This window comes from Xenopus laevis, chromosome 8L (assembly GCF_017654675.1).
Source record: "Xenopus laevis strain J_2021 chromosome 8L, Xenopus_laevis_v10.1, whole genome shotgun sequence".
NCBI lineage: Eukaryota > Metazoa > Chordata > Amphibia > Anura > Pipidae > Xenopus > Xenopus laevis.
In genome coordinates this window covers 83,815,682-83,843,602 of record NC_054385.1, presented here as the reverse complement: position 1 = coordinate 83,843,602, position 27,921 = coordinate 83,815,682, and the positions used below count along the sequence as shown (strand labels likewise).

General features: G+C 38.6%; 1 protein-coding gene across 2 annotated transcripts in view; it reads right to left on the bottom strand.

Annotated features, from left to right (window-relative positions):
* The window catches only part of sos2.L (SOS Ras/Rho guanine nucleotide exchange factor 2 L homeolog), a 52,032-nt gene that overhangs the window by 14,080 nt on the left and 10,031 nt on the right, over positions 1 to 27,921 (bottom strand). The window contains exons 2-11 of one of the 2 annotated variants that reach the window (XM_041573041.1): positions 18,544 to 18,669; positions 13,507 to 13,638; positions 11,168 to 11,332; positions 9,791 to 9,991; positions 7,875 to 8,030; positions 6,725 to 6,835; positions 5,228 to 5,326; positions 2,787 to 2,914; positions 947 to 1,602; positions 388 to 469 (exon numbers count right to left, since the gene is read on the bottom strand). In XM_041573041.1, the coding sequence (XP_041428975.1) occupies positions 388 to 469; positions 947 to 1,602; positions 2,787 to 2,914; positions 5,228 to 5,326; positions 6,725 to 6,835; positions 7,875 to 8,030; positions 9,791 to 9,991; positions 11,168 to 11,332; positions 13,507 to 13,638; positions 18,544 to 18,669 (1,856 nt within the window). The remainder of the gene's footprint in view (positions 1 to 387; positions 470 to 946; positions 1,603 to 2,786; positions 2,915 to 5,227; positions 5,327 to 6,724; positions 6,836 to 7,874; positions 8,031 to 9,790; positions 9,992 to 11,167; positions 11,333 to 13,506; positions 13,639 to 18,543; positions 18,670 to 27,921) is intronic. The other variant, XM_018230509.2, reaches the window with a different exon arrangement.

Here is a 27,921-nt window from a genome sequence, read left to right as displayed (position 1 = left end):
CAGTACAGGTATGGGACCTGTTATCCATAAAGCGCGGGACCTGGGTTTTCCAGATAACGGATCTTTGTCATTTAGATCTTCATAGTTTAAGTCTACTAGAAAACCATGTAAACATTACATAAACCCAATAGGCTGGTTTTGCTTTCAATAAGGCTTAATTACATCTTAGTTGGGATCAAGTACAAGCTACTGTTTTATTATTACAGAAATACAGGAAATAAATAATTGTTACAATTTTGGATTATTTCGATAAAACGGGAGTCTATGAGAGATGGTCTTTCTGTAATTTGGAAGTTTATGGATAACGAGTTTCCTGATAATGAAGCCCATACCTGTACTGCAGCTGCTTGACATCAGAAGTCCAGTTAATAAATAATAGAATATTACCTTTCAATAAGCAGATTCAGCAATTCTTGAGGTTTACAGAAAGAGCGATAGGTGGTCAGAAAGGTCCGCACAAAGTTAGGATCTGCCAAAAGAGACAAATCAGGATTATTCTAAAACAAGGGAGCTGTGCATACATATTGCAGACAAATAACGTCTGATCAATCAACCTCACTGCACACAACCCAAGTACAATGGCATCACACATTTGTTGTAATGACCGTGCAGCACTGTGCAACGCAACAGCTGTAACTAGATTTAAATATTTAATAGAAGAAACACATCCGACAAGGTGCTAAACAGATAGAGCTACAGTCAAACCAAGATTTTACATTATCCAGGTACCAAAAATGAATTAAATAAAATGTGGGGGGAAAAAAAAAATTATATATATATATTACACAGATTATACACCAGATAAAATAAAACCAGTGTAAAATACAATGGTTTATGTTTCTACACAAAGCTAAATTTCTAACATATACAATTCATTTACAATAAAAACTGTATTTGTAACATCAACAGACAACACAGCATGAAAAAGCATTTTCCAGTTTCCTACCTGCATACATGTGGTATGTCAACCTCTCAATCAGTTTCACTACAGTTCCTCCTTTAATTATAGGGATTCCATTCCTGCTTCGCACACTATCCTCAAAAACAATGTTTTCCTCTGAGTCTTCCTCTACAAATCGATAAACGTCTGGACTGGGCAAACGCAAGGGCTGCTCATTCTCTTCCCGAATCAACACAGAGTCCAGCATCCGGTCCAACGTGCTGCGGTATTGTAGAGAAATCAGTGCAGCCATCCAATTGTTTTTCTCTTCGGCTGTCTTTGCTGCAAACACAATGCTGTTCTCGTCTTTGGATAGTAGCTCAAAGGCATTTTTATATTCACTTGTATCTTCTTTGTCATTGATCTGCACTTTCCTCATGATGAGCTTCTCCTTCAGCCGATACTCTGCAGTGTTATAGCCGGGAATTCGAGATTGTCCGTGGTTCATTTTACAGCTGATCATCAAGCCATCGAAGAGAAAAATATGGCGCTCGTGTTTAGCTCCCACCCTGGTTAATGAACCTTCCATTATAAACTCATTACAGCACTGCCCAATGTCTTTCCCTTCCCAACTGTCAATGTTCTTCTGGATCTCATTCATTTTTTTGATGGCCACGTGTTTGCTTCTCATTTGACGGTTGTAAAGTCTCCATATGGGCTCCCTTAAAAAAATAAAAAAAGTCACAGCACGAAGGCATACTATTTACTCCTAAATTATAGAATTATCTGTGTTGCATAAACATTGCTGATACTAGACAGCAGGCTGCCAAGTCCAGTTTCTGCACTCTAATTTGTTGTACTTAACACATCTTACATATTGTGTCCACAGCCTGAAGATGGCGGTAATCTAGGCCAAGCAGGAAAAAATATAGCTATAAATATAGCCAATGTCTTCTGCCTGCACTACCTATATCCTAACACTATGAGTATTTTCTGTTATTTAAATAGCACCAACACAAGTATTCAATGCTTTACATCATCACTCACATCATTCCCTGCACAAATTCATTATAATCAGTTTTTGTTTTTGACGTGTGGGTGGTAACCTTGAGTACCTTGAGAACCACCATGCTCCGTACCATATGCCTTTGGTAGTTGATGTATTGAAAGACCATGACCTGTTCAGATGCTATTAAATAAAAGTCAGAAACTGTAAAAAACCAACTGTAATATTGTATATTGTTTTTAGTTGAACGTGTGGTTAACACTGTTGCTGTGCAGCGCTGGTCCTTATCTTTATTCTAATATGAGCTCTATCTGCAAGAAGTTCTTACAGTATATACTGGTTTCCTTATTTCCCAACCAACAGTCACAAATAATAAATCAAACAGGCAGATTAATTGTCTCCTAATTAGTATATACAGTTGAAATACTGAAACACAAAAATCTCACCCAAAGGGATAAACTTGGATTTTATCATGAAGAAAAACTATTTAAACAAGGCTTAATTTTTTCATGACGTTATTTTTTAAATACATTCTATTCAAACAGGTAACCTTGTTTGTGGCCACTTACACACATCATTCAACTTGTAGTCGTGTTTATCAATGTATTTCTAAAGTCTCTTCAACTGTACCACTTCCAGGTTCACAATATGTTTTATATTGTCACACAATACAGTTTCTGTTTCCATTTCTGAGAACATTTACCAGGTACTCCTTAATGTCGCATTAAACTATTTTATATCTCTTGATACCATGGGCAACTATCAGGCCAATTATTAACAAAGTTAACATTTTATTCCATTTATAAAAAGAATCTTTCACACATTGGCAAAATAAAGATTTCTATTACCGCCTAAGAGGACTAAATCTGGAAAGATGAGTTTTAGACAGGAGTGTCTTACCCTGGTCTCCTGCGAGGCGAATGTTTATTAAAAATGCGTTCCATGCTACATCTGAGATTCAGCAGAGCGGTGATAGCTTGCTTTAAGCACTCTCGGTCTTCCTGATCTTCACTGCGTTCTTGTAAAAGCTGCATAGAGCAAAACAAACGTTGCACATTCATCTGCAGGATTTTTTTATTAGATTGTCAGTTTTTTAAGAGAGCAACATCCTTCATAGACTTTCATTAGACCACAAAAGAAGCTAGTGTTTGGGTTACCAGAATGCTTTTTAAAGCATTTTTTTAGGCAAAAAGAAAATGGAAAAAAAATAAATAAATAACTGCAGTGGGAAAAATCCTGCAATTACATTATGATGTAGCACATGAACCCACCAATTCCATTTATTAAAGATTAGTTTGTTATAATTCGTAATGCAAAATGGAATTTCTTGACCACTGGTCACATACAAGCCTGCATGGGTATCTGCAGTACATGTTTTGAGGGGGGGGGTCAAGTAAGCTAATATCACATAGGGTAGCATGCCACTGAAGATTAACCTATTCATGAAATGCAGTAGATAACCTAATTATGCATAATATGGTAATAAATGAATATACGCCTTGCTAAATTAATTTTTTATTTATGAAAAATGTACAAACTGCATGTTCTTAGCTCAGCCAATCTCCTGCAAATGCTACATGTAAGCTGCTGCCTACCAATTTAACTATATTATTGGCACTGCAGGTTTCCCTTCAAATCCTACTTAGTCCCTTCTGATATCACTCAGAGTAAAAGGTGATTAAGGCTTGCCATGTGGTGGGAAGTATAAAAAAAAACCCAACATTTTGTGTTGTTGGGAACCAAATTTACAAACAATTTCTTGAAACTAGTTGAGGAAGTCAGGGTGAGGCAGCTGTCCCCTCTTGCCCTCTTCTGCAGACACCCATGCAAGCCTGTATCCAGGAGTCTAAGGGCAGAGACAAACGTGGTCAGATTCGGGGAGATTACCGTATATACTCGCGTATAAGCCGAGTTTTTCAGCACCCAAAATGTGCTGAAAAACTCAAACTCGGCTTATACGCGGGTCATACCTCCTTCCGCGGCCCCAGCAGGACTGTCTGTGACTGACTGTGTCGCCGCCCGGAGCAGGTCCGGAGCAGGCCGGGTCACGTTTTACTGTGACAGAGGGAAGAGCAGCAGACGTGAGGGCCGGGGTGGGGAGAGCGACAGATGGGGAGGGCAGGGGGGGGAAGTGGCAGAGGGAAGCAAACATGAAATAGGGGTAGACAGAGGACCCTTTAACAGGTACCTGCCCAGTGTCCCCCAATTGTTGCGGCCGGGTCACATTCACATTTTGAAATCTGACATGGGGCCCCTAGGCTTATACACGAGTCAATACATTTTTCCAGTTTTCTTAGGTAAATTAGGTACCTCGGCTTATACACGGGTCGGCTTATACACGAGTATATACGGTAGTCGCCCGGCGACAAATCTCTTTTTCAGGGTGACTAATCTCCCCAAACTGTCTTCCCCTGGGCAGGAAGGCATGGGAACGCAGAGGAAGAAGAAGAAGAGGAGATTTGTCGCCGGGTGACTAATCTCCCTGAATCTGACCATGTGTCTCTGTCCTAAGGGTTTCAACGTTAGTGGGAGCAATCCTGCTTTCTTTGTGGTCTAATGTCTGTTACGGGCAGTATTTTCATACGTTTGTAATCTTGGGGGAGCCTTGACAGAGTTCCAGAAAAAAAACTAGCCACTTAACCCTAATATCACCCTAACTGTCCTGCAGAGTTAGCTCTTATGCATTAACCTGGGCTCTGGTAAGAAAACAATGGAAAGAGTAAAAAGCTGAATTAAATGATCAGAGCTATGTACAGCTATGCCAGGGAGAAGATTATTACTCGAAGTAGCCAGCTCTTACCTAGTTTAGAATATAGTAATGCAAACTCCTAGGGTGCATTACTATAGTACTTCAAAAAGTAGGTTTCTGACAGCTAGGTACTGTGGATGCAATGGGGGTACACTCATTGATCTGTATTTGTTTCAAATTATCCCCCCCCAAGACAACAAAAAAATGACTAATCACAGAAAGTTAACTGCAACATAAGTGCTTTTTCAGTTTGGCCACATTTTCCTGTGCAGTGGAATGAAACAAAAAGACAAACAATTTAAAAAAAAAATCAAATAGTACTTCTTTTAACTGAAAATTCAAGGGGAAACATAGTAATTCACATATAATGAATAATGTAAACAGAAATCAGCAATGAAAAAGGAAATGTTCTGAAAGCTTGCTGTGATTATCTTAGCCAATAAAGGTATTATTGCCTTTACGCCACTTTTGTAATGTTTGTAATTTTTACCCTTTACCTCGATTGATTGGAATACATGGCAAATATGTTAGAGCTTCCTGCGGTCTTTAAATGATCTGCTATTTGAATATTTCTCCTCCCATAGAGCCTTACCTCTAATACTTCAAAGTAGTGCAAACAATGGTAAACTGGAACCAGCATGAGTCGTGGAAGGACGTATTTCACTGCTTCTTTGAACCCTTCTGCTATAGACTGAAACGAAAAAAAAAAAAAAAAGTTGACACTTCGTAATTTCTTTTTACTTAGCAATACACACGAGTTACTAGAATGTGGGCAGACAGGGCACATCTGGAGAAACAAAGTACAAATACAAGAGCAACCTAGTAGGGTATTAAAAATCCAGTAAAATATGACTCTGTGTTACTTCAAAGCAACACAAGTAAAAATTACAGTGGATTTTAAGGTAGTTGAGGACACTTTTTGTGCCACACTTTTTTTTTTCAATTAAGGGTTGGTTTCTCCTTTAAGGGGATACAAACTCAAAAAAATAAATTGATGTAAACTTTGAGTACTTCTCAAAGCACTTTTGCAATTTGCATTCATTTTGTACTTTTAACGTTTTCTTAGATAGTCACAGTTTTATAGTTTCGTATAGATTGCTTCAGTTTTATACTGCTAGGCATGCTTTAGCTCAACAGCTGTCTTTGAAGGCCAAGAGTGTCAGCAACCTGTCTATGCAATTTCTATGCATTACCTGGGTTCAGTTAACTCTAGGGTTGCTGATTCTCAATCATGCCAAAAGCCTTATATTATCAGTCTAAACTGCAAACATCTAAGAAATTGCTTATAACAGAAAATGTAAATTATAAAAGTGGACTGAGCAAAATTGAGCAAAAGCATTGTGTAAAACAATAAGAAGAAAGGAAAGGGGGGGGGAAGGAAAAGCACAAATGGTAGAGAAGTGGGTAGAGTAAGGGGAGAGAGAATAAAAAGTGAAACTGGGGAAGGAATAAGTTATCTTAGATTGTAATGCACTAGAAATAGAATGGGTATATTTCTGAGAGAGCCCAGATACCCCAACATTCTTGTTTACACTCTTGTTTACAGAAACCTGTGTTATTAATCTAAAAGAATGGAGTGATGGGATCCGAGAATTCTTTAAATGGAAGAGAGCATTGCCGTTTACCAGCAGCAAAACACCGACTTGATTAGTATCCTGTCTGGGAACATTTAATCAATGCATATGTGCTGACAAAAACATCTCTCCGGCTTGTCTCAACAACCCTGCTAAACTAGCCACAAGGCACATGGAGCTCCCATAGCAAAGCCATGCTGACACCTTGCAAATGTTACACATGTTCCATACTGCTGCAGGATCCTCCATAACAAACATTTTCTGGAGCAGTGCCCATGCACTACTCAGTCCTTACAAGCTGTTGCACACAAAAACGTATATCTCTGCTTATTTCACATACAGCGATGGAGTAAAATGCCCTTTGCATTAATAATTCACTAAAATGTGGTAACTATCACTAAATTGGATTATTGAAGCATCTGTGGTATCTTAAATGATTTATGTAGATTATGCACAGTTAGGCATCCGAAACAACAAGATTCCAAAGCAGCAAAGATGTTGAGTTGTCTGCTCACCTGGAAATGAAGGGCAACAGAAGGTTTGGATATAAGGTTGTTAAAATGCTCTTGGTAATTAGGAGCAAGTATGTCCTGGGATAAGGTTTCATATGGGTCAAAGGCTTGCTCCTGATAAACAAATAAGAAAAAAACATTATGTGGAAGCAAATAAGCACAGAATTTATGACAGAGACACTTTTTTAACAACAGTGCTACATGCTGGTCAGTTCCTGTAACTTTACAAAGTGAGAGGCTTTTGGAAGAAAAACAGGAGTGTTCTTATGTTGCCCCTGTTTAATACCTGAGAATGTACATTTCCCTGCATTTTAAAGGGGTGGTTCACCTTTAAAGTAACTTTTAGTATGTAATAAAATGTTCATTTGTAAGCAACTTTTCAATTGGTTTTCAGTATTTTATTTTTTTTATATTTATATAGTAATTTGCCTTTTTCTTCTGACTATTTGCAGCTTTCAAATGGGCGTCGCTGACCTCTTCTAAAAAGCAAATGCTCTGCAAGCTACAATTGTATTGTTATTGCTACTTTTTATTACTCCTCTTTCTATTCATTCCTCTACTCTACTATTAATATTCCAGTCTCTTATTCAAATCAGTGCATGGTTGCCAGGGTAATTTGGCCCCTAGCAACCAGATTGCTTAAAATGCAAAATTTAAAAGCCGCTGAATAAAGAGCGAAATAACTCAGACCACAAATAATAAAAAATGAAAACCAATTGCAAATTGTCTCAGAATATCACTCTCTATATCATACTAAAAGTTATTTCAAAGGTGAACAGCCCCTTTAAGTCTTATTTTTTGTAGTCTACACCATTTTTACAGGAAAATACTGATTTTATTTTTTTTGGTCCCCACGAAAATATAAAATTTGGGTTTGACTGTACAGTTAATGGATCTGACCACAAGTGGGAATGCTGTTACAAAATGCCTTATATTGACAGTTGATAAAAATTTAAAGGTCTTTGAAGCTGAAAAAAAGTATGCAAAAGTGCTTAGAAAAGCACTGTGAGCAATTGTACATTCAATTGTTTTCAAGTTTACTTATCCTTTATAGCAGATACAAAAAGACTGGCAGCACAAATAGTATTCAGAACATGGGTTCATCACCCCCACACTGTAGTGCAATGCACTAAAGGGAAAGTAAAGTTCACACCTCTGCTAAGTCTTCAAAGCAACTTCCAACCAGTGGATGTGGGCTGCTTTCATCCGTCATTTCAACAGTGTCTTCAATTAAACCCAGAAGCTTCACAGTCAATTCATGGATGTCCATAATATTACTAAAGATTGTTTCAATATCCTGTGTAAAGACATGTAAAGAGAATAAAGCACGATTAACACTGTTATTTTGAGCAGAGCCTATAGGAAAAATGAATAAATTCTGGAACTTCTGAGACCATTCTCTTTCTAAACCTGACTCAACAGCAGTCGCACAAAGTCAAACTTTTGAACTGTTCATACGAGTTTAATATTATCTTACTTGCTTTATCTTCCATCTTCCTTAGAATGAGAATAAGAGGAAAAGTAAACAAGTAAGATGTAGGCAAGGTTCTTGGGACAAATTTAACCTTTAAACGGGTGGTTTGCATTTAGTTAATTTCAGTATATTATAGAATGGTCAATTCTAAGCGACTTTTCAATTGATCATTATTTATTTTGTATAGGCTTTTTAAACCAATTGCAAATTCTCTCAGAATACTTGCAGGGCGTGCAGTTGCCCCTGCTACTCCCCTGGGAGTTATGCCACTTCTGCCTTTAAAGGAAATGCATGTTTGTCCGTTTAAATTGTCTTCTGCATTTGGCTGCATGATTATGGACAGCACATTATGGGGCCGATTCACTAACTTTGAGTGAAGGATTCGAAGGTAAAAAACTTTGAATTCGAAGGTTTTTTTGGGCTACTTCGACCTTCGACTACGACTACGAATCGAAGGATTCGAAGTTAAAATCATTCGACTATTCGACCGTCGAAGTACTGTCTCTTTAAAAAAAACTTCGACCCCCTAGTTCGCCATCTAAAAGCTACCGAAGTCAATGTTAGCCTATGGGGAAGGTCCCCATAGGCTTGGCTAACTTTTTTTGATCGAAGGATATTCCTTTGATCGTTGGATTTAAATCCTTCGATTCGAAGGATTTAATCGTTCGATCGAAGGAATTATCCTTCGATCGTTCCAACTAACTATCTGCGCTAAATCCTTCGACTTAGATATTCGAAGTCGAAGGATTTTAATTCTTAGTCGAATATCGAGGGTTAATTAACCCTCGATATTCGACCCTTAGTGAATCGGCCCCTATGTCTGCTTTAGGTTAGCATTGATAAGAATATGATTGCTCTAGCATGAAGGAAAATGGGAGTATTTTGGGCATAAACCATAACTTCTATTACAAAAGCAACAATTTTTAAAAAAAATAGAACTAAGGTTTCACATGAGTGCACTGAATAGGGCTTGTGCTGAACATACATTTTTAAACGGAAAAACAAAAATGTTTGCTTTTTTGTAATTTCTTGAGTTAAACAGGGAAACTGAAGCTACTCCATGTTTGGTTCTTGTGAGGTGGCCATTTAGATCACCGGTGCACACCTTCAGCTTTGTAAGCAGGAGTCCATTTATCTGTTATCTTAATGATCTAACTCACAAGGACCAAACCAATTAAAGTAATTATACAACAATTGCTACGGTTTTACGAATAAAGAAATCCTTGCTTGTCTAGTTGTACTATCCACTGTGTCACATCTGAAAAGCTAGTTGAACTGAATTTCTGCCCAGTACTGGCCTGGGACATTATTTGGGCAAAAGGAGGGGGTGAAGAGAATTGTATGCTCTCCTTCTACATGGTGTGCAGTACACTTTCAACCACCATAGAACTTGTGAGTCTATCGCCCAAACACAAAACACTTTAGCCATATGCTAGAGCCTCACAGGTACACAGCCTAAAACATATATATAGTAGTACTTGAAATATTCAACAAAACCATGTATAAGCTAAACCTAAAGAAGATCAAAATCATAAAATATTACATTAAATGTGGTAATATTATTAATACTATCTACTCCATGAGAGTTAACTTACTGTGGGTGTAAACAGCTTGGAAAGGAAAGCTTCACGAAAGACTTTAATGATCAGGTTCAGCTCACGTAGGTACTGGCGCTCTCCAGCAATCTCTGTTCGAACCAGCTCATAATAACCAAGTTCTCCCGTGGAAGAGGGCTCTTCATCACATAGGGCAACAAGGCCTATGTCATCATCCTGGTCAAACATATCCATTAAGACCTGGTGAAGCAAAAAGGATCAAAAAGTTTTTCTATGAATTTTTTTTTTTTTAACACTTTTTAAATTAAACTGGGCAGTCGCGAACATGCAAATGCATAATAACAGATTGAGGTAAATTATATGATACATTTCAATTAGACCAGTGATTAGGAAATTGTGGTGCTGGATCCTCCATGGGTGAAAGGGATCTACAAGTGATACAAGACTGATACTGAGCCTTAAGGTGGCCATACACAGAGATCCGCTCGTTTAGCGACTTCGCCAAACGAGAGGATCTCTCTCTGATATGCCACCTTCAAGGGCCCAACAATCGGATCATAATTAAAGCAATACGGGCGGTCGGATCGCAGGACCCCATCAACAAACAGATGCGGTCAGTGATCCGGCGGGATTTTTACCCCTGCCCGATCTACATCTAACTGACTTTCAGCCAGATATCAATCAGGGAAGCCTGTCGGAGGGCCCCACACACGGGCTAATAATCTTATATCGGCCCGTGTATGGCCAGCTTTAGTGCTATGAAAGAATATCATGCACTGATAATCCCAGTGGGTCACCTCCTGCTGACTAATGTGTAAATAGCAGCCCACAATTGGCTTGCAAAAGCAAATGGACTAGTGCCAAGGGTTTCAAGCTGTGCAAAACAATTGACACATGACTATAGAAAAAAAGTACCAGCTCTGTAATTTTCTGGACAATACATTTCTTTTTAATGGCTGTCAAAAATGTTTGGTCGTTAAAACAAGACCTCTATACACTACAGTTAGTAAATGTGTAGGCTTGCAGTCATTCCATATGCAGGGTCTATTGACAAAAGCCAGTAGGGAAATATTGTACTATCTCAGGAGAACGCTTGGCACTTGTAGCCGACTTCTTGTTTCCTGCAACTACTCCAAGGTGTCCGCATAAATACACAATCTCCTTAACAGCATTCTTTGCAAGGACATCAGTCCACCGAATCCCTATTCTGAAATGCTGTTTAAATAACCTCCCCTATGGAAAGAATACCAATATGGGGCCTCTTCCAATACAATAGGCTCCCTAGCTTCCTAGTTTAATGCAGTTTAACACATAATGCACAGCTACTACAGCACACATTTGAAGGCAAGCAGTGTGTATGCTTTTTTAGCAGCAATATGTCACTGTAGCAAAAAACCACCACCATGCTCATCCTACCTTATCCGCGCACATGGACACTTTAATGTCCTGTTGTGTGATCTCGAAGTGTCGGATGTTGAAGACATAATTTCCAGCCAGCTTCAGAATGTCTGCAGAGATGTATTCTAGCACAGCAACGATGTAGAGTGACACATGGTAATCTATTTTGTAACCAAGTACTTCCTAGAATAAACAAAATAAGGTTATTGCCCAGAATATAAGAAGAATATTTTCTGGCTAAACATCTAGATTTATTACGTTTTGGGATTTAGAGGAGAAGGCTCATATTGCCAATCTTGTTGCTTTGAGTCGTAGGGATGGGCAAATTTTTTCACCTTGTTTTAACGCGGAAATGGCGCCCATAGACTTTAATGAGCGTTGCCAACATTTCACAGCAGCGAATTTTTGGCAAAACAAAACGGGTCAAATTCGCCCATCCCTGACCAGATACTGTTATATCATTAAATATATTTTTGGACTAAATAACAGTGGCATGCCCGCACCCCCCTCAGGGCCCCCCGGCAGCTTGCGCGGCATGAATTCCAGGCAGTTCTGGGCTGATTCCCGGGCGGTTTCGGACGTATGGAGGGGGGGCGGGGGCCCGGCTGCTAAATAATAAAAGGATTATTAGTATTATTAAAAACAAAACAAAAAACTGGTGTTAAAATTACAAAAGTTAATGTGAATTTGTTGTATAAAAGACACTGACATCATGTAGACCACCATTTAACATTAAAAAACAACAATTTCTATATTGCACGTTTTGGAATGGAGCATTTACAGAGCGAATATGGCTTAGGAAAACAATACATGATCTGTTTATCACAGGTTATTTCTCAGAAAAGTTATCAAAGCTTTTCAGCATTTGGCTACAGGTAGGCATTGTTCTTTAGAGAATATAAGTGAGATTTCAAATGCACTTGTCTGTGAAACTAATTGGGAATCTTCGAATACTATGCAGATTTAAAAAAATCCTTATGTGTAGAATAAACCATGCCACGAATTACATAGTAACATAGTAACATAGTAAGTAAGGTTGAAAAAAGACACATGTCCATCGAGTTCAACCTTTTTTTTTTTTTTTTTTGTTTATTAACTACCTATCTGCCAGTTGATCCAGAGGAAGGCAAAAAAAACCCATCTGAAGCCTCTCCAATTTGCCTTAGAGGGGTAAAAATTCCTTCCTGACTCCAAAATGGCAATCGGACTAGTCCCTGGATCAACTTGGACTATGAGCTATTTCCCATAACCCTGTATTCCCTTACTTGCTAAAAAGCCATCCAACCCCTTCTTAAAGCTATCCAATGTATCAGCCTGTACAACTGATTCAGGGAGAGAATTCCACATCTTCCCAGCTCTCACTGTAAAAAACCCCTTCCGAATATTTAGGCGGAACCTCTTTTCTTCTAATCGGAATGGGTGACCTCGTGTCAGCTGGAAAGACCTACTGGTAAATAAAGCATTAGAGAGATTGTTATATGATCCCCTTATATATTTATACATAGTCATCATATCTCCCCTTAAGCGCCTCTTCTCCAGCGTGAACATCCCCAATTTGGCCAGTCTTTCCTCATAGCTAAGATTTTCAATACCTTTTACCAGCTTAGTTGCCCTTCTCTGTACCCTCTCTAATACAATAATGTCCTGTTTGAGTGATGGAGACCAATCTAAGTTTTTCTAAAAAAAAAAGATTCACCATTTGCAGGGCTAAAGTGTATCACATGATGGCAGTGATTAATAACATCTTTATGGATATTTATAAAAGCACAGAGTATTCACTGGTTAATCTTAATTGCAAGGCAGCCAACTGGGGGAAATTGATTAGCTGTACCTTGTGTTTCTAGGATTTTAAGCACAATTGTGTCCAATTTGCGTTAAAGCACAAGTTTAATTGCATGTGTTTTTTGTGTTGTACAATCATTTTTATTTGTTTTTTTTTTGTTTTTTTTTTAACATTTCTCATAACAGAAAACAATTTATTAACTGCATGTGATTTAACGCATCAGCCACAATTGAGTCAGGTGCATTGCTACGGCATGGCTGCATTAACACTGGAACTATGGTTAAAAAAAATAATTAAATGCTGCATTGGGGGTTAAAAAAAAATCATAGCCACTTTTCTAGAGTATTTCAGCCAGCAGAATAGCAACAGAAATGGTCACTTTCTATTTAAGTGAATCTTGGGCAGCTCAATAAAATATGCCTGTGGAGAATATGGCCCATGTGCTGCCACCAGTTTAAAACATAAATATGGATGTATCCATTATTTTCAGTAACCAACAGTGGTGATGACCATAATGTCAATCAATATTCAATGTTATTCTACCAGTATCAATTAAAAACAATAGCTGGTTTACCTTCAGTGAGGGATGTATTTTATCAACTGGCAGAAGCAGTGGATTCCTACGTTTACGCTTTTCTATGGCAGACTGAGCATCTGCAATGGCCCATTTGTCAATTGGATGTGGAAAGGTCTTCTGAACACGCTCCTGGGTGACAAGAGTTATGAAAGAAATCATTACATTAGGTTAAAATACATAAAGCACCAGGCCCTGAAACTATTTACTGCAGGGTAGGTAATGGAACACAATAACTTTTAGCATGATGTAGACTTTATATTATCAGACAATTTGCAAAAAGCCTTCAGTTTTTTTGTTATGTGGCTTATTTGCGTTCAGCAGCTCTCTATTTTGATATTTTAGCAGCTATATGGTTGCTAGAGTCTTATTTTAAACAGTGGTTTGAACAAGTGATTAGAATATTAATTGGAGATTGCCAGCACAGAAAGATAAGTAATAGAAGTAACAATAAAATTGTAGTCTCATAGAGCAATAGTTTTTGGCTGGCCCATTTGAAGGCTTATCAAAAATAAATAATGTAGGCTACTTGCCATGTTGCTAGGTAACAAAGTGATTAGAGGTGAATCACTTTACTTTGTTTTCCTGGCTTGTTTCAGACCATAAATTAAGGTATAGGTAAAGGAAGTATTAGCCAAAAACTTGAGCAAAATTATAGTTTAAAATTGTTGTTTGAGCTGATCAGTATGAGAAATGCAATTGCCATATTTTGGAATGCAAATTCTAAAGCTGCAGTTTCCTTCTCCTCAACATCAGACAAACGGGCACCAAAACAGCAACAGTTACCAAACAGTAACATAAAAAAAATGAAAGTGATTTAAAGTAATACAAATATAATGCAGTGTTGCCCTGCACTGGTAAAACTGCTGTGTTTGTTTCAGAAACACTACTATTGTTCATATAAATAAGCTGCTGTGTAGCAATGGGGCAGCCATTCAAAAGAGAAAAGGCTTAGGCTACACTGCAGATACAGGGCCGGATTTATAAAGTGGGCGGCCCTAGGCTGGCTCCGGGTCGTCGCCCCCTCACCTTCCCGGTCTTCTCCCTCATCCCCCTCCCTGTCTCCTTCCCCATCCGTGTCTACCTCCATGTTGCTGAATGCGCCCCCTCCTTGTCGCCATCCAGGTCCACCTCCCCTTCCTGTTGTGAATGGATACGCGCATGTGCATATCTGCGCACAGACGCGTCCGGAGCAGCACTGAGACTGGTGTCTCTAGTGCTCGAATTGAATCTAAATGTGGCGGGGCATGCTGCCCCTGAAATTCCACCGCCCTAGGCCGGATCTTTGTGGCCTGGCCACAAATCCAGGCATGAGCAGATAGCAGATAAGCTGTGTTGAACATAATGGTGTTATCTGTTATACACTATTTAACCTGTGTCATATAGACTTTTTTATAATTTCCGCCATTGCTACACAGCAGCTTGTTTATATGAACTGTAGTAGTGTTTCTGAAGCAAACATCAGTTTTACCAGTGCAAGGCAACAGTACATGATATTTTCATGACTTTCAAAGACTTTTATTTTGTAGTGTTACTGTTCCTTTAAGCAGAAACAGAACAAAGTGTAGTACATGCAAATATGCAAAAGAAGAGCTTACCCGATTTATTATAGCCACCAGTGCAATAATGAGTTGGACTCTAGGCTATTTAATGGACAGTTGGGACACAGTTTGTTATTTTGATAAAGATCTGAGGTTAGACTGAAACCTTGGTCTCACCAAAATAAACGGACGTGATGTGCTCCTTCTGATCGTTGTATAAAACTTCAAATGGCATACAGGTCATTATAGTGGTCAGACTGTGCCCTTTCTGCTATGTTTTTACAACTTGTTTGGGGCATACAAAAAAGTACAACTAATACTATTAAGAGGAATAGAACCTATCATTTTATTCCTACACAAGTCACAAGTACCAAGTTTGCACAACAAAGATATTTTTTTGCTCAGCCAGACCAAAGATGCAGCATACTCTAAAGTTCATAAAACATAAGCAGTTCTTGAATGGGAATCAGTACTGTCTGTATTGTAAAAGAGGCTTTATGATTTCAAATCCATGCATGGTTGCTAGGGTGATTTGGACCCTAAGCTAAATACCGGTAACTCAAAAACATTATAAAAAATTAAAGCAAATTGCAAATTGTCTCAGAATATCACTCTACATCATACAAAAAGTTATCTCAAAAGGTAAACAACCCCTTTAATTAGACGTTATAAAAAGTGTCAAGAAACATAGGGAAAAATCACACTGGCCCCGGAAAGTATTGTTTTTTTTCCCCTCATGTGGCTGAAATGGCAAATGATACATTTTTGTGTCATTGCTTCTCTGGATCAATATACACAGACAGACTGCTGCCAGTGAGGCTATAAGTCAGACAGCTTTTTAAACAAGAGACACATCATACAGCAAGTGTGATAGAATAGAATTATTTATACTGTTTAGTAAGGGGGAGGCATCTCTAATGTGGCAAAGTTAATTATAGCCATAATCTCCAATTCAATGGTGTAACAAGCTATATAAACCCAGTCTCCAATCCCTATAGGCATGTGGAAAAACAAAAATAAGACTGTGGGCTATAGAGAGCACAACCACAAACGATTCCTAGAATAGATACTATTGCTATTCAATTATTCCCCATATTTTGCGGCCTTCAGCCAAAGTAAAACAATGCGCCTGCCGAGTGTGAATTGCAACCCTTGGCAGCAGTCCAGCAGAACTAAGCCTGGTCTTTGAAAGTACTTTGTGTTTAGGTTCCCCATTTAGAGTTCATTCCTGGGTGAGAGAGATACAGCATGAAGAACAAATGTAATTCTATGAGGAGGTGAACAGAAACTTAGCCATTGGGGTAGCAGTGGATATGATCTACATAGATATTGCTAAAACATTTGATACAGTACAGGTATGGGACCAGTTATATAGAATGCTTGGGAACTGGGTTTTTCCATATAAGGGATCTTCCATAATTTGGATCTACTAAACAACCAGCTAAAACAATAAATAACCCCAATAGTCTTGTTTTGCCATCAATAAGGATCATTTAAAGCTAACTTAGTATCAAGTACAAGGTATTGATTTATTATTACAGAGAAAAGGGAAATAATTTTGAAAAATGTGAACTATTTGATTAAATGGCAGTCTACAGATTCCGTAATTCCGAGCTTTCTGGATAACTGGTTTCAGGATAATTGATTCCACACCCAGCATGACACAGGTACTGGTTAAATGAAGGAAAAGTGACCTGAAACATAATATTTATCCTTGGACAGAGACCAGGCTGAAGCATATATTACAAAGAGTTGCGGTAAATGAAACATGGGACCAGTGTTGTTCGTGAAGTACTGCAGGGGTCTGTGCATGGTCATTTGCTTTTAGACTTGGCAATTAATGACCTTGATGTGGGTATTGTAAGTGTGGTCTCTATTGTACCAATGATTCTACATTTTGCAAATCTATAACTTCCTTGCCGGATGCTGGCCTCCTTAACTGAAAAGGGTTTGATCATATAGGTATGGGATCTATTATCTGGAATGCATGGGATCCAGGGTTTTCCAGAAAAGGGGTATTTCTTTCATTTGGAGCTCAATACCTTAGGTCTACTAAAAATAATTTAAACATTGAATAAACCCAATAGCGTTGTCTGAAACCAATATGGATTTATGCAGATTACCGTAGTTAGGATCAAGTGCAAGGTACTGTTTATTATTGCACTTATTTGCTTAAAATGAACTGCATGGGCCATGGCCTTCCTATAATTCATAGTAGTAAGTAAGGTTGAAAAAAGACACACGTCTATCAAGTTCAACCTATTAGTTTTTTTTTTTATCTGCCTAACTGCTAGTTGATCCAGAGGAAGGCAGAGCTTTCTGAATAATGGATTTCTGGGTATAAGATCCCACTCATGTACAAATAAAATAAATAAATGCATGTAGAAATACATTATTTATGTGTAATAAGCTATGCAATTCTAGACAGACATCAGTGACTTCCAAAGAAGATTAAGGGTGTTATTTATCAAAGGTCGAGTTTGTGAGGTTTTTATTACATCGAATAAACTCACGATTCTAATGTTTGCTTATTTATGAAACATTTTGAATGTAAAAAACTCAAATGAATGCATTTGGGGGGTGGGGGAATCTCAAATACTCGAAATTGAGTTAATGGCAACCCCCCCGAATAGCTGAAAGTGATTCATGCTTCACTCCACTTTTTACACAGCATGATAAAATACCATTATTTGTGAGAGGTTATTGAACAACGTTCTCAACCACTCTTTTTTTCAGTTAGCGTTATGTGAAATAAAGTTGCATAAGCACTATCTGAATCTCCAAAAATAACTTCCTTATCCTCACATTGTAATACAACCCCTCCCTCATCTTGTTCATTGTAAAGTGATGTATTCTGCATTCCAAAGAACCTGTGTACCACCCACTGTGGAAAGCAGAGGGACTTTAAATCTCAGGATCCATCACCTTACAACCACATAGACAAAAGAAAAAAGAAAAAGCCCTGAAACTTAATAAGCAAAACTTATTTATAACTTCAATGATATATGTTTTAATTTTTTCCTCCAGCCCAAGTATTATTTGTGGCAATGAAAAAACTAGACTAAAAACGTTAGGGCATGCAACAGTGGTTTAACTATAGAGGAAGCAGACCCTCAACGGGGCCCAGACCACAGGGTCTGCTTACTCTATAACTATAAAGAACCTTCCCCAGCCATATTGGGAGTGTCGGGGAGTCGGGTACTCAAGAGGGCTGGTGCTGGGGGGCCATAGTGTTGAATTGTGCCAGGCCCCTCCAAAGTTTCTTTTGTGGGGGAAGGGGCCCTGTGCAGTCTAGGTACGCAGCTGGAATCCAAACAATTAAGTGTGTGTCAATAGTTGGATTAGGGTGACCATGAGTAAAGAATCAGATAATGTTGGTAAATGATCCAATCCCTACACTGAATTCTTTAAATAAAAATCTACATTAGCAGACCATATCTAGCAAAGCGCAAGGAATGGCTTTGTTTTCATATGAGCAATTATATTAAAGACTTACCTCTACATCCTGAACAGTCCTTGGCTGTGCAATGCATAGTTTATTCAGGAGCTGGAGGATCAACTCCTCTACGTAGTACAATGAATCTTCTTTAGCAGAAAGAGTGGGGTGCACCTGCTGCAGGACCTATAACATTACAGAATAACACAATTAAGCCCGAGAGAACTTACAGAAAAATAGCCAAGTCTGCTTTAAAGATCATCAAATCATAAACAGTTAAAGGTATCACAAATAATGATGGGTGAATCTCACTCGTTTCGCTTTGCCAAAGATTTGTAAAATGGTGAAAATTCGCTGAAATGCATTTAAGTCTATGGCCATCATTTTCGCGGCGAAACTTGGCGAAAAATTTAGCTCATCATGAATTACAAAGGACTTGAATGTAGTACCTGATTGCAATTTAAGATAGTATGATCATGTTTATTGTTTTTAAAGTTGCAGTTTGAAAAACGCTGCCATTCCAGCTCAATGCACGTTTCATGAAAAAGATATTTCTAAAATGAGAATTATTTCTTTAAATGTAGTTCCTGTAATGTACTGGCTTGTGACATGTTGCAGTCTCAGAAATTACAAAATGGGTAGAGTTATGGTATTGCCAGGAAATAGAATATAATTTAGTGGCATATTTTTTTTTTCTTTTTTTAATATGAACAGCTATTCCACACATAAAGAAGTATTACATTCATAAGCTGTATTTTTTTTTTTAACAATTAACAATACAGATACATTTGTTACAGACTGCATGGGGGGAAAACAAACTGAAGAGTTATTATGAAATCACTTTCAGATATGCTAAACCCTGATAGATTCAGAGTGAGATCAGCAATGAATGTTTTCTAGGTGTTACAAGAGTCACTGGAGAAAAATAATCACTTTGATGATGAGCTTGTGGTGAGGGCAACTGGCTTGCTAATAAAAACAAACCAAAACATCAAGGAGACGGCACAAACAGAGGAGGAGGCAAAGGCAGTAAATCAATTTATCCCTTTCAGGTAAAGCAAACTCTTCCTTATCTGTTAACCTGAGACACAACAAGCAGCTGCAATAAGGATGGTGCTTGTTTATACAGAGCTTATTATTTCTATTTTAACAAGTTCTCATGCTGACTGGTTAAGGGAAGGGTTGGTAGTTTAAGGGGAAAAAAACACACAAACCACCTGTTAGTGCTTTAAAATAGGAATAAAGGAAATATGCATTTTGTCAAAATTTACAGATCATTTTGAAAACAAACTTTGTTTATTTTAAACAAAGGTCTACATACATATGCTTATATTGCCTGTTAAAGAGTATTTTCACAGGGCATTAAAAAATACCAGTGGAGTGGTACTGACGACTAAGCTCCATATAGATCTCAACTGAAAGGTGACAGTACAGTTAATACAGCATGGCAGTTGCATTTATGAAACTGGAAGAGTTGCATATTTGTATCCATGGCGTATGTTCCACAATGGGATGATGAATAGGTCAGCTGCTTCTTAGTTTCTTTATGTTTCTGAGCAGAGAAACCTAAACAGTGTAACATGGGAAACCAAAAAGAATGAGGGGGGGGGGAGCTGGGTTGATATTGTTATCAAAAGAGAAAGTCTTAGCTATGCAGGCACACCCCTGCACTCTTCCTGTCCAGGGCTGAAGTAAGAATTCAAATATGCCTAAAACACACTCTCCTTTCTGTTTGTAATATCCGGCTAACAAGGATTTGCCAACAACCTTTTCTAGCGAGCTAAAATACTTCTAATACGCATAAAACAAAGGCATTTTATGTGGTATAGGGACATGTCACTTATCAGTGAGTCCTTCTGCCACAGTTTTTGTTTTGGAATAATGGACCTGAGGGATCGCTAGCTGTTTATTTAACATTTCAGTGCCAGCAGAATTTTGCATTTCATTTGCACTCAATGCCAGATGTTTTTTTTTAGGGTCATTTCCTAGGGGGGGGGGGGAATTTTTAGGGGTTATTTACTAAAACTCAAATTTATCTAGTTTCTTTTATAGAAACAAAGTCGACCAAACTCCCTTCCACAAATGTAACTAATTTATCAATCATTTTTCTCGTAAAAGTCAGAGCGAAAAAACACTGCAGCAAAATCGGACGGCAATTCGTATTGTAGGACGGACGATCCGAAAACGCAACTTTATCGAATTGTCGATGCGAAAACTTGACTGTATCGGATTATCCAGGGCAGATCACGGTGTCAAGAAACAACTTCAGGGACATTGACTTCTACATGACCTCAACAGATTTGAGAAGGAGTATTTTCAAATTCGGATTTTTAGCAGCTTTGGGGTATAATAAATCTCTGGGGGTGGGGGGGTTCCACAAAAATATGAGTTTTCCCCTTAAAAACCTCGACCAGATAAATTTGAGGTTTAATAAATGGGCCCCTAAGTTTACCTAGGAAAACTATACATCCTAAATATGAATACCAGAGGTCTACTGAACATTTTGATGCCCAATATGCATAGATTTACCAAACTAAGTGGTGCACAGAGGCACCAAAATGGATATACTTATAGAAGTCAAAATTCCATGGGCAAAAACAAGTAACAAAGAAACAGTGCAGTATGCAATAAAATCGCTAAAATTCAATAAAACCACTAAAATCAATGCTTTTTTTTGCCTAGTTTAATCAGCCTAGGGGCTAATAAACGAGCGGGGATGGAGTGGGCAGCTTTAAAAGCCGATCCTCTGCTGCCCAACCCGAAAGCGATGCAGATTTTAGAATCTACGATCTGTAGCACTTAGTTTTATCCACATCTCATAGATACATAGTTTAAGTAACACTCATAGCATACTAAACCAGTTCTGTTTAGGACTGCACTAGAAGATAACTGGCCTAATTTGCAAAGCCAAATGCAGTGTGCAAAGTGCCCATTTTGAATCCAAGTCCAGACCTGACAAGCAGCACTTGAGTTACCAGTTGATCTCTACTATGGATAGATGTGCCACCCACTTGCAGCCTGCATGAGAAAATGCCTTTCTTCTTTCAGAAGATAAAGCAGTCTTGTAAACTGACACAACAAAATGAAAAGCTCTAAATTATATTATATACCTCAATTATATTAAGTTAATTAAGAAACATATTTATGCATCATGAGCAGACTGCGACCATTTAATTCTTCACAAAATTCGTTCAGACAAGCACAAACTATTACCACAAGGATTACGTAGTTACACAATTAAGTTGGGTTGAATAAAGTCCAAAGTCCATTAAGTTTAACCCCTCAAAAAAAAAAAACCCAGTGCAGAGATATACACATCCTTATACCAACCTATATATACACACGCACATACACTATACATTAACATGTATTTTTAGAGCAGCTCTGTAAAATAATATATATACCAATATCTTTACTAATTGTAGATTTTAGTATCACCATAGCCTTTGATATTTTGCTTGTCCAAGAAATTATCCAAGCCACTCTTAAGAGCATTAACGGAATCATCCATCACCCGGCAGTGCATTCCACAACCTCACTGTGAAGAACCACCTACACTGCTTCAAATGAAAGCTATTTTCCTCCAGTCTAACGGGTGGCGTCAGATAGCAGGGATCTTTTTTTAAGTAATAAAAAGTAACAATGAACCAGTCTATAATGCCATTTTTTCATAGAGAACAACCCTAACCTTGTAGTATACCCCCTTAATTTAATTTTAATAAATCTCCCAGCCCTCTCTAACCAATTTAGTTGCACATTTCTGCACTTTCTCCAGCTCATACTGCACTGCATACTCCAGATGAGGTCTTACCAGGGTCCTATAAAGAGGCAAAATGATGTTTTCATCCCTTGAATAAATACCCGTTTTTATGCAAGACAGCACTTTATTTGCTTAAGTGGCCACAAAATGACACTTCCTGGAATTAGACAACCTGTTATGTACAAAAATCCCCATATACTTCTTCATAACCTCCCGAACACACTGTAATAAAATTACTTGTGCGGCGGGGTCGCCCGCCGCGTGGTTTTTAGGCGCCATCTTTGATTCTTAGGGCGTGCGCGGCGCACCTGTGCGCCTCTTAAAGGTACAGGCGCACGTTTTGGCACAAACTTTGACTGTATTTAAGGCCCATTCTGACCCCCAGCCAGTGCCGGTGATAGAACTTGGTTTCTAGTGGTTTCTGAGCCTTGTGCATCTGATCCTGTACCTGTTTGTCCTGATTATCCGGTTTTGACTCCTGCCTGTTCCCTGACTACTCTGCATTCTGTATCCTGACCCTTGCCTGCCTACGACAACCAGCTTAACCCCTTGATTGACAACCCGGTTTGACCTTTGCCTGCCTGACGATTCTGATATCCGCCTGCCTCGACCCAGCCTGCCTAATCCTTTGTACCGTGACATTCGGCCCAAAAGACTTTGCTAACAGCCGTGCCCCTTTGCCAGCCAGAACATCTCCCCTTGTACCCCTCGTTAAGTCCAGGTGGCACCCAAGTAAGCTGAGGGCTCATCCCGAAGCCCAACGGTGGTCACACTACTGGTGAAGCCGAGCCGAGACCAGGGTGCTTGGCACTTGTTCTGTTATTGGGTGCCGGTCGTGACACACACTGCCATTTAGTGTATATCTCACATTAATTTTATTTCTACCTTAGTGCATAACCTTGCATTTATCAATATTGAACGTAATTTTCCAGTTTGCTGCCAAGTTTTCCAATTTTATTAAAAGTGGCAGCATCCTGCATGGAACGAATAGTTCTGCACAATTTAGCACCATCAGCAAAAACAATACTGTTGATGCCCACCTCCAAGTTAAAAAGCGAAGGACCAAGGCACAGATTCCAGTGGTAACCACCAATTACAATGATCCAATTAGAAAAGGTTCCATTTACCACCACTCTTTGTAATCTATCCTTCAGCCAGTTCTCTAGCCAAGTAAAAATACTATGTTCCAAGCCAATATTCCTCAATTTAACCGCTAATCTTCTGTGCGGTACTATATCAAATGTTTTAGCAAATCTAAGTAGATCACATCCACTGCCATCCCAGAGTCAAGGTTCCTGCCCACCTCCTCATAAAAGGCAATTAAATTAGCCTGGCAAGATGACTTACACATAGAGCCATGCTGAACTCATAGCACTGTCATTTGCAATGTAGTCAAGTATTGTATCCTTTCAAAAGCTTTCCCACTACTGATGTCAGACTATCCAGCCTATAGTTTACAGGCTGAGATCCCTTTTTGAATAGTGGCACCACATTAGCAAATAGCCAGTCTCTCCACCATGCCAGACCTCAATGAATCCTGAAAAATTGAGTACAGAGATTTGTCAATCAGATCAAAGATCTGCAAATGCAAAGATCCGATCGTTCGAATCCTAGAACTTTCAGACTTCCCCCATCTCCCGACCTGCCACTAACCATTCAGATCAAATAAGTAGTAAAAGAACAGAACAGCCGATGTACTCCCACTGATAATCGTACAATACGTACAATCTCTGCAATACATGCAGAGAAATTATCGGCAGAAAGTAATCTTTTAACCTGTCCGATCGCGGGGTGAGAAATGTCGGGACTCTCCATACATGGCCCGAAAATCATACGAATCCCCGTCCACTATCCACCCGTGACGACGTGCTCTGCTTCCCGCCGCAGGCAAGAGACCGGCTGGGTTGGCTATAGAGGAAGCAGACCCCGCAGTCCGGGCCCCCCTTTTACTCCTTAGTTACGCCACTGTATATTATATTTTATTACTCAGGAATTTATCACAGTGGACTAATTACAATATATATATCTATATATATATATATATATATATATATATATATATATATATATATATATCTATATCTATCTATATATCTATCTATCTATATCTATATCTATATATCTATCTATATCTATCTATCTATCTATCTATATATATATATACTGTATATACACACACACACAGTACATACATACACTCACTCATATATAAGTTATTTTTTTGTAGATGTTTTGCTTATAAATAAATATGTGCTGTGTATATTTTTCTAAATATTCTCACGGTCAGCCAGTTAATAAAGAAAATGGCAGCTGGAAGAGTGCCATGAGGAACTCCGATATAGACATAATTCTAACTTTATTACTTCCTGTATCACTATATGACAGCTAATCTGCAGAATTTTCTTATACAACATAGGGATACACAGTGCTGCAAAGAAGGCTGGTGTCTGGCATAATCTTTCCCAGCCTGCGGTTGTGCAGCCCCAGGCTTTGATAAAGAATATTAAAAAGGATAGCCGAGTATCAGCCTTGTCTAGTAGACCTGATAAACAAGCAAAACCTGTACAGGAAGTATATTGCCAGGATACATAATAATCTGAACAGGGTGTGTCATTTCAACACTTTTTCTACCAAGAGGGGGAAAAAAGTGTCTCACACAAAAGTACCCACTGTGCCAACTTATAGTGGTTACGACAGTTCAGAATGAAATACTTGTTCCTTGCTTCTACCATAACATTTGTTTGCTAGGGCGTTCAACTATAAGGAGCATACACTGAGGCTCATTTATAAACAGTGGGCAAATTTGCACCTGGGCAGTAACCAATAGAAACCAATCCGTGATTAGCTTGTTTCAGCCAGCTTCACGTTGAACACAGAAAGCAATCGTCTGATTGGGTGCCATAGTTACAGTTGAGGAGCAAATTTGGCCACTGTTTATAAATTACCCCCCACGGACACTTAAAGTCACACAGAGTTATAAAGCTGCATGATGAATTTTGGTATATGTGGAGCAAAAAAAAAAGACAAACAAAACTGGCTTTGAGATTTCAACAGATTGCAATTTGTGGAGTGCATTTCATGTAAAACAACAATAGCAGCACTTTAGAACGGCATTGCATGCATCTTTATAAACATGCCCATAAGTTTTAAACTTTAAGGACAGAGGCAAGTTAGTGAGTTACATACACAAATGCAAACTTTGAAAATGAATGCACCTGCAGGGCGGGAATCACTAAAAATATGAGGCGAGGAATGCAAACCGATCAATCCCCCTTTTTGTACGGTTACAACAACCCTTGCCAGATCAGTAGGAATACTAAGCTTAAAAGAAAACTATGAGCCCAAAATGAATTAAGCAACAGATCGTTTAAATGAAGTGGCATATTAAAGAATCTTACCAAATTGGTATATATATATTTAAGTAAATATTGCCCTTTTACATCTCTTGCCTTGAACCACCATATTGTGATGGTCTGTGTGCTGCCTCAGAGATTACCTGACCAGAAATACTGCAACTGTAACAGGAATAAGTGGAAGCAAAAGATATAACTCTGTCTGTTAATTGGCTCATGTGACCCAACATTTTGTTTGTGTGCATTGAGAATCCAAGGATACCAAGGAGCAGCCCTTATTTTATTTTTATTTTTAAAAAAAAATCACAATTTTCTATTTAGGACTGCCCAATGGCACATACTACTAAAAAAGTATACAACTATGAAAATGGTTTATTTACATGAAGCAGGATTTTACATATGATCGGTTTTATGAGAGGGGGTATAGTTTTCCTTTAAAGGGGTTGTTCACCTCCCAACACTTTTTTCACTTCATTTGTTTTCATATTCAAATAGCACAAAGTATTTTTTAAAAACACTTTCTATTTGTGACTGTTTTTCTAATAACGAAGTTTAAAGTTACATTTTAGGCCTTTATATAGCAGCTCTGGGGGGGCGTCACTGATGCTGTAAACTGTTTCCAAATTGATACATTTAGTTGATACATTTCTTATTGTTGACCCTGTGAGCAGAATCCCTGAGCTTCATTAATGGCAGCTGTCCTAATTGATACATTATATCTTCAAAAATGTCCCCTTTATTAGAGCTCCCTATAGATCTGCTACTGTCCCTGTCCGTGTTTCAAATGAGGGGTGAGTGTGTCCTAATGGTCCCTGTCAGAAGCACAGTAGGAGGGGGATAGCAATCACAGCCCTGCAGTCACACAAGCAAAGACAGGCCTTGGTTCCCTATGAGGTCAGCCTAGCTTCCGATTGGTTCCTATCCTACAGTGCAGTGTGCTGATTGCCGCTGGCTTCCCTTCACAGTCTGAGAAAGGAGTAACCAGAAACACAACTTTTTAAAGCACATATTTTCTACAGCTAAGAGTTTAATGCACTGGTACAGTCTTGGTTTTTACATAGTATGTCTCCTTTAAACTCCAATTCTGGAAAAATGGTCAAAAATACAACATGGAAAATAACTGAAACTGAAAAAAGTGTTTGGAGAGTGAACAACCCCTTAAAATTAGACTTGGAATGATGCCGCAGCCCCTCTGTTTATGTGCATTTCAACAAGGTAATTTTCAGGAAGGCATACCAAATTTCCATGTACTTGTAGCATTCACAAACCTCTTTACTGGTGTCCGTCTGTCTTTGTCTTAAACCCAGTTAGGGTGAAATATGGGGAGAATACCCATTAGGTCTCTCACTGTTAGCTAAGGGGAGCCTTCATTAACTGATTGAACTAAAAATAAAATTGAAAAACCACTGATTGAAGCTTACTTCTTGTGACGTTCTGAAAATACAAGGTGGACTTTTGCTTATTGTATCACTTTTATGTGACAACAAAATCTGCTTGTAAGAATTTACCAAACAGAGAACTGAAAGGCATAATCTTACTCACTATGCAACCCTTAGGTCTCTAGGATAATCGAGTTAGATGTTCCAGAGTATACCTTATGGGCTTGTAATGCTATGCTCCTTATAGCTTCAAGAGGACAAGAATAGCTTGTAATTTGAGCTTCACTCACTGGCTGCAGCTCATTTTCAGGGCACTTTATGAGAGATGTAGTAAGTAGCTGAGAGGAGACCACAGGGTCAATTGATTAGTGTTTGCAGCAGTAAGAGTGACATAAGAGCTTGCAGAGAACACAACATGAGGGGTTTAAAGTTGCATTTTTCATTTTAGAGGTAAAGGTGCTGTGTTAGCATGAAACAGAGCTAATAATAGCTATGCTCACGAACACACAGCTAAGAGGATTCTATGAGATCACTACCAGCAGCACAGTCTATTAGAATATGGTCAAAGTCAATCCCAAGCCGTAAATGCCATGAAGGACTGACTATAGGCCAGGGTATAAGCTTCTGTGTCAAATAACAGGGGAATTCAAGGCACAGAGATCCTAGACTCATATGCCACACTACAGTGACAAATTCAGGCCGATATTTACCCTTCCACAAAGCCTTCTGTAAGATATATATATATATATATATTTATTTGTATGGTAGTATAATAATTGAGGGCCTCACTTACTATGAGCAGGAGCAAGGCTACGTGCAATATTATTCCCAAGCATGTGTGTATCAAAACACCATACATTAATAAGTGCAAGTCAGGTTTTTTTAACCAAGGGGCCGTTACACCTTTTAATATGAAAAATGTGCAGGTACAGTGAGCAGAGGAAAA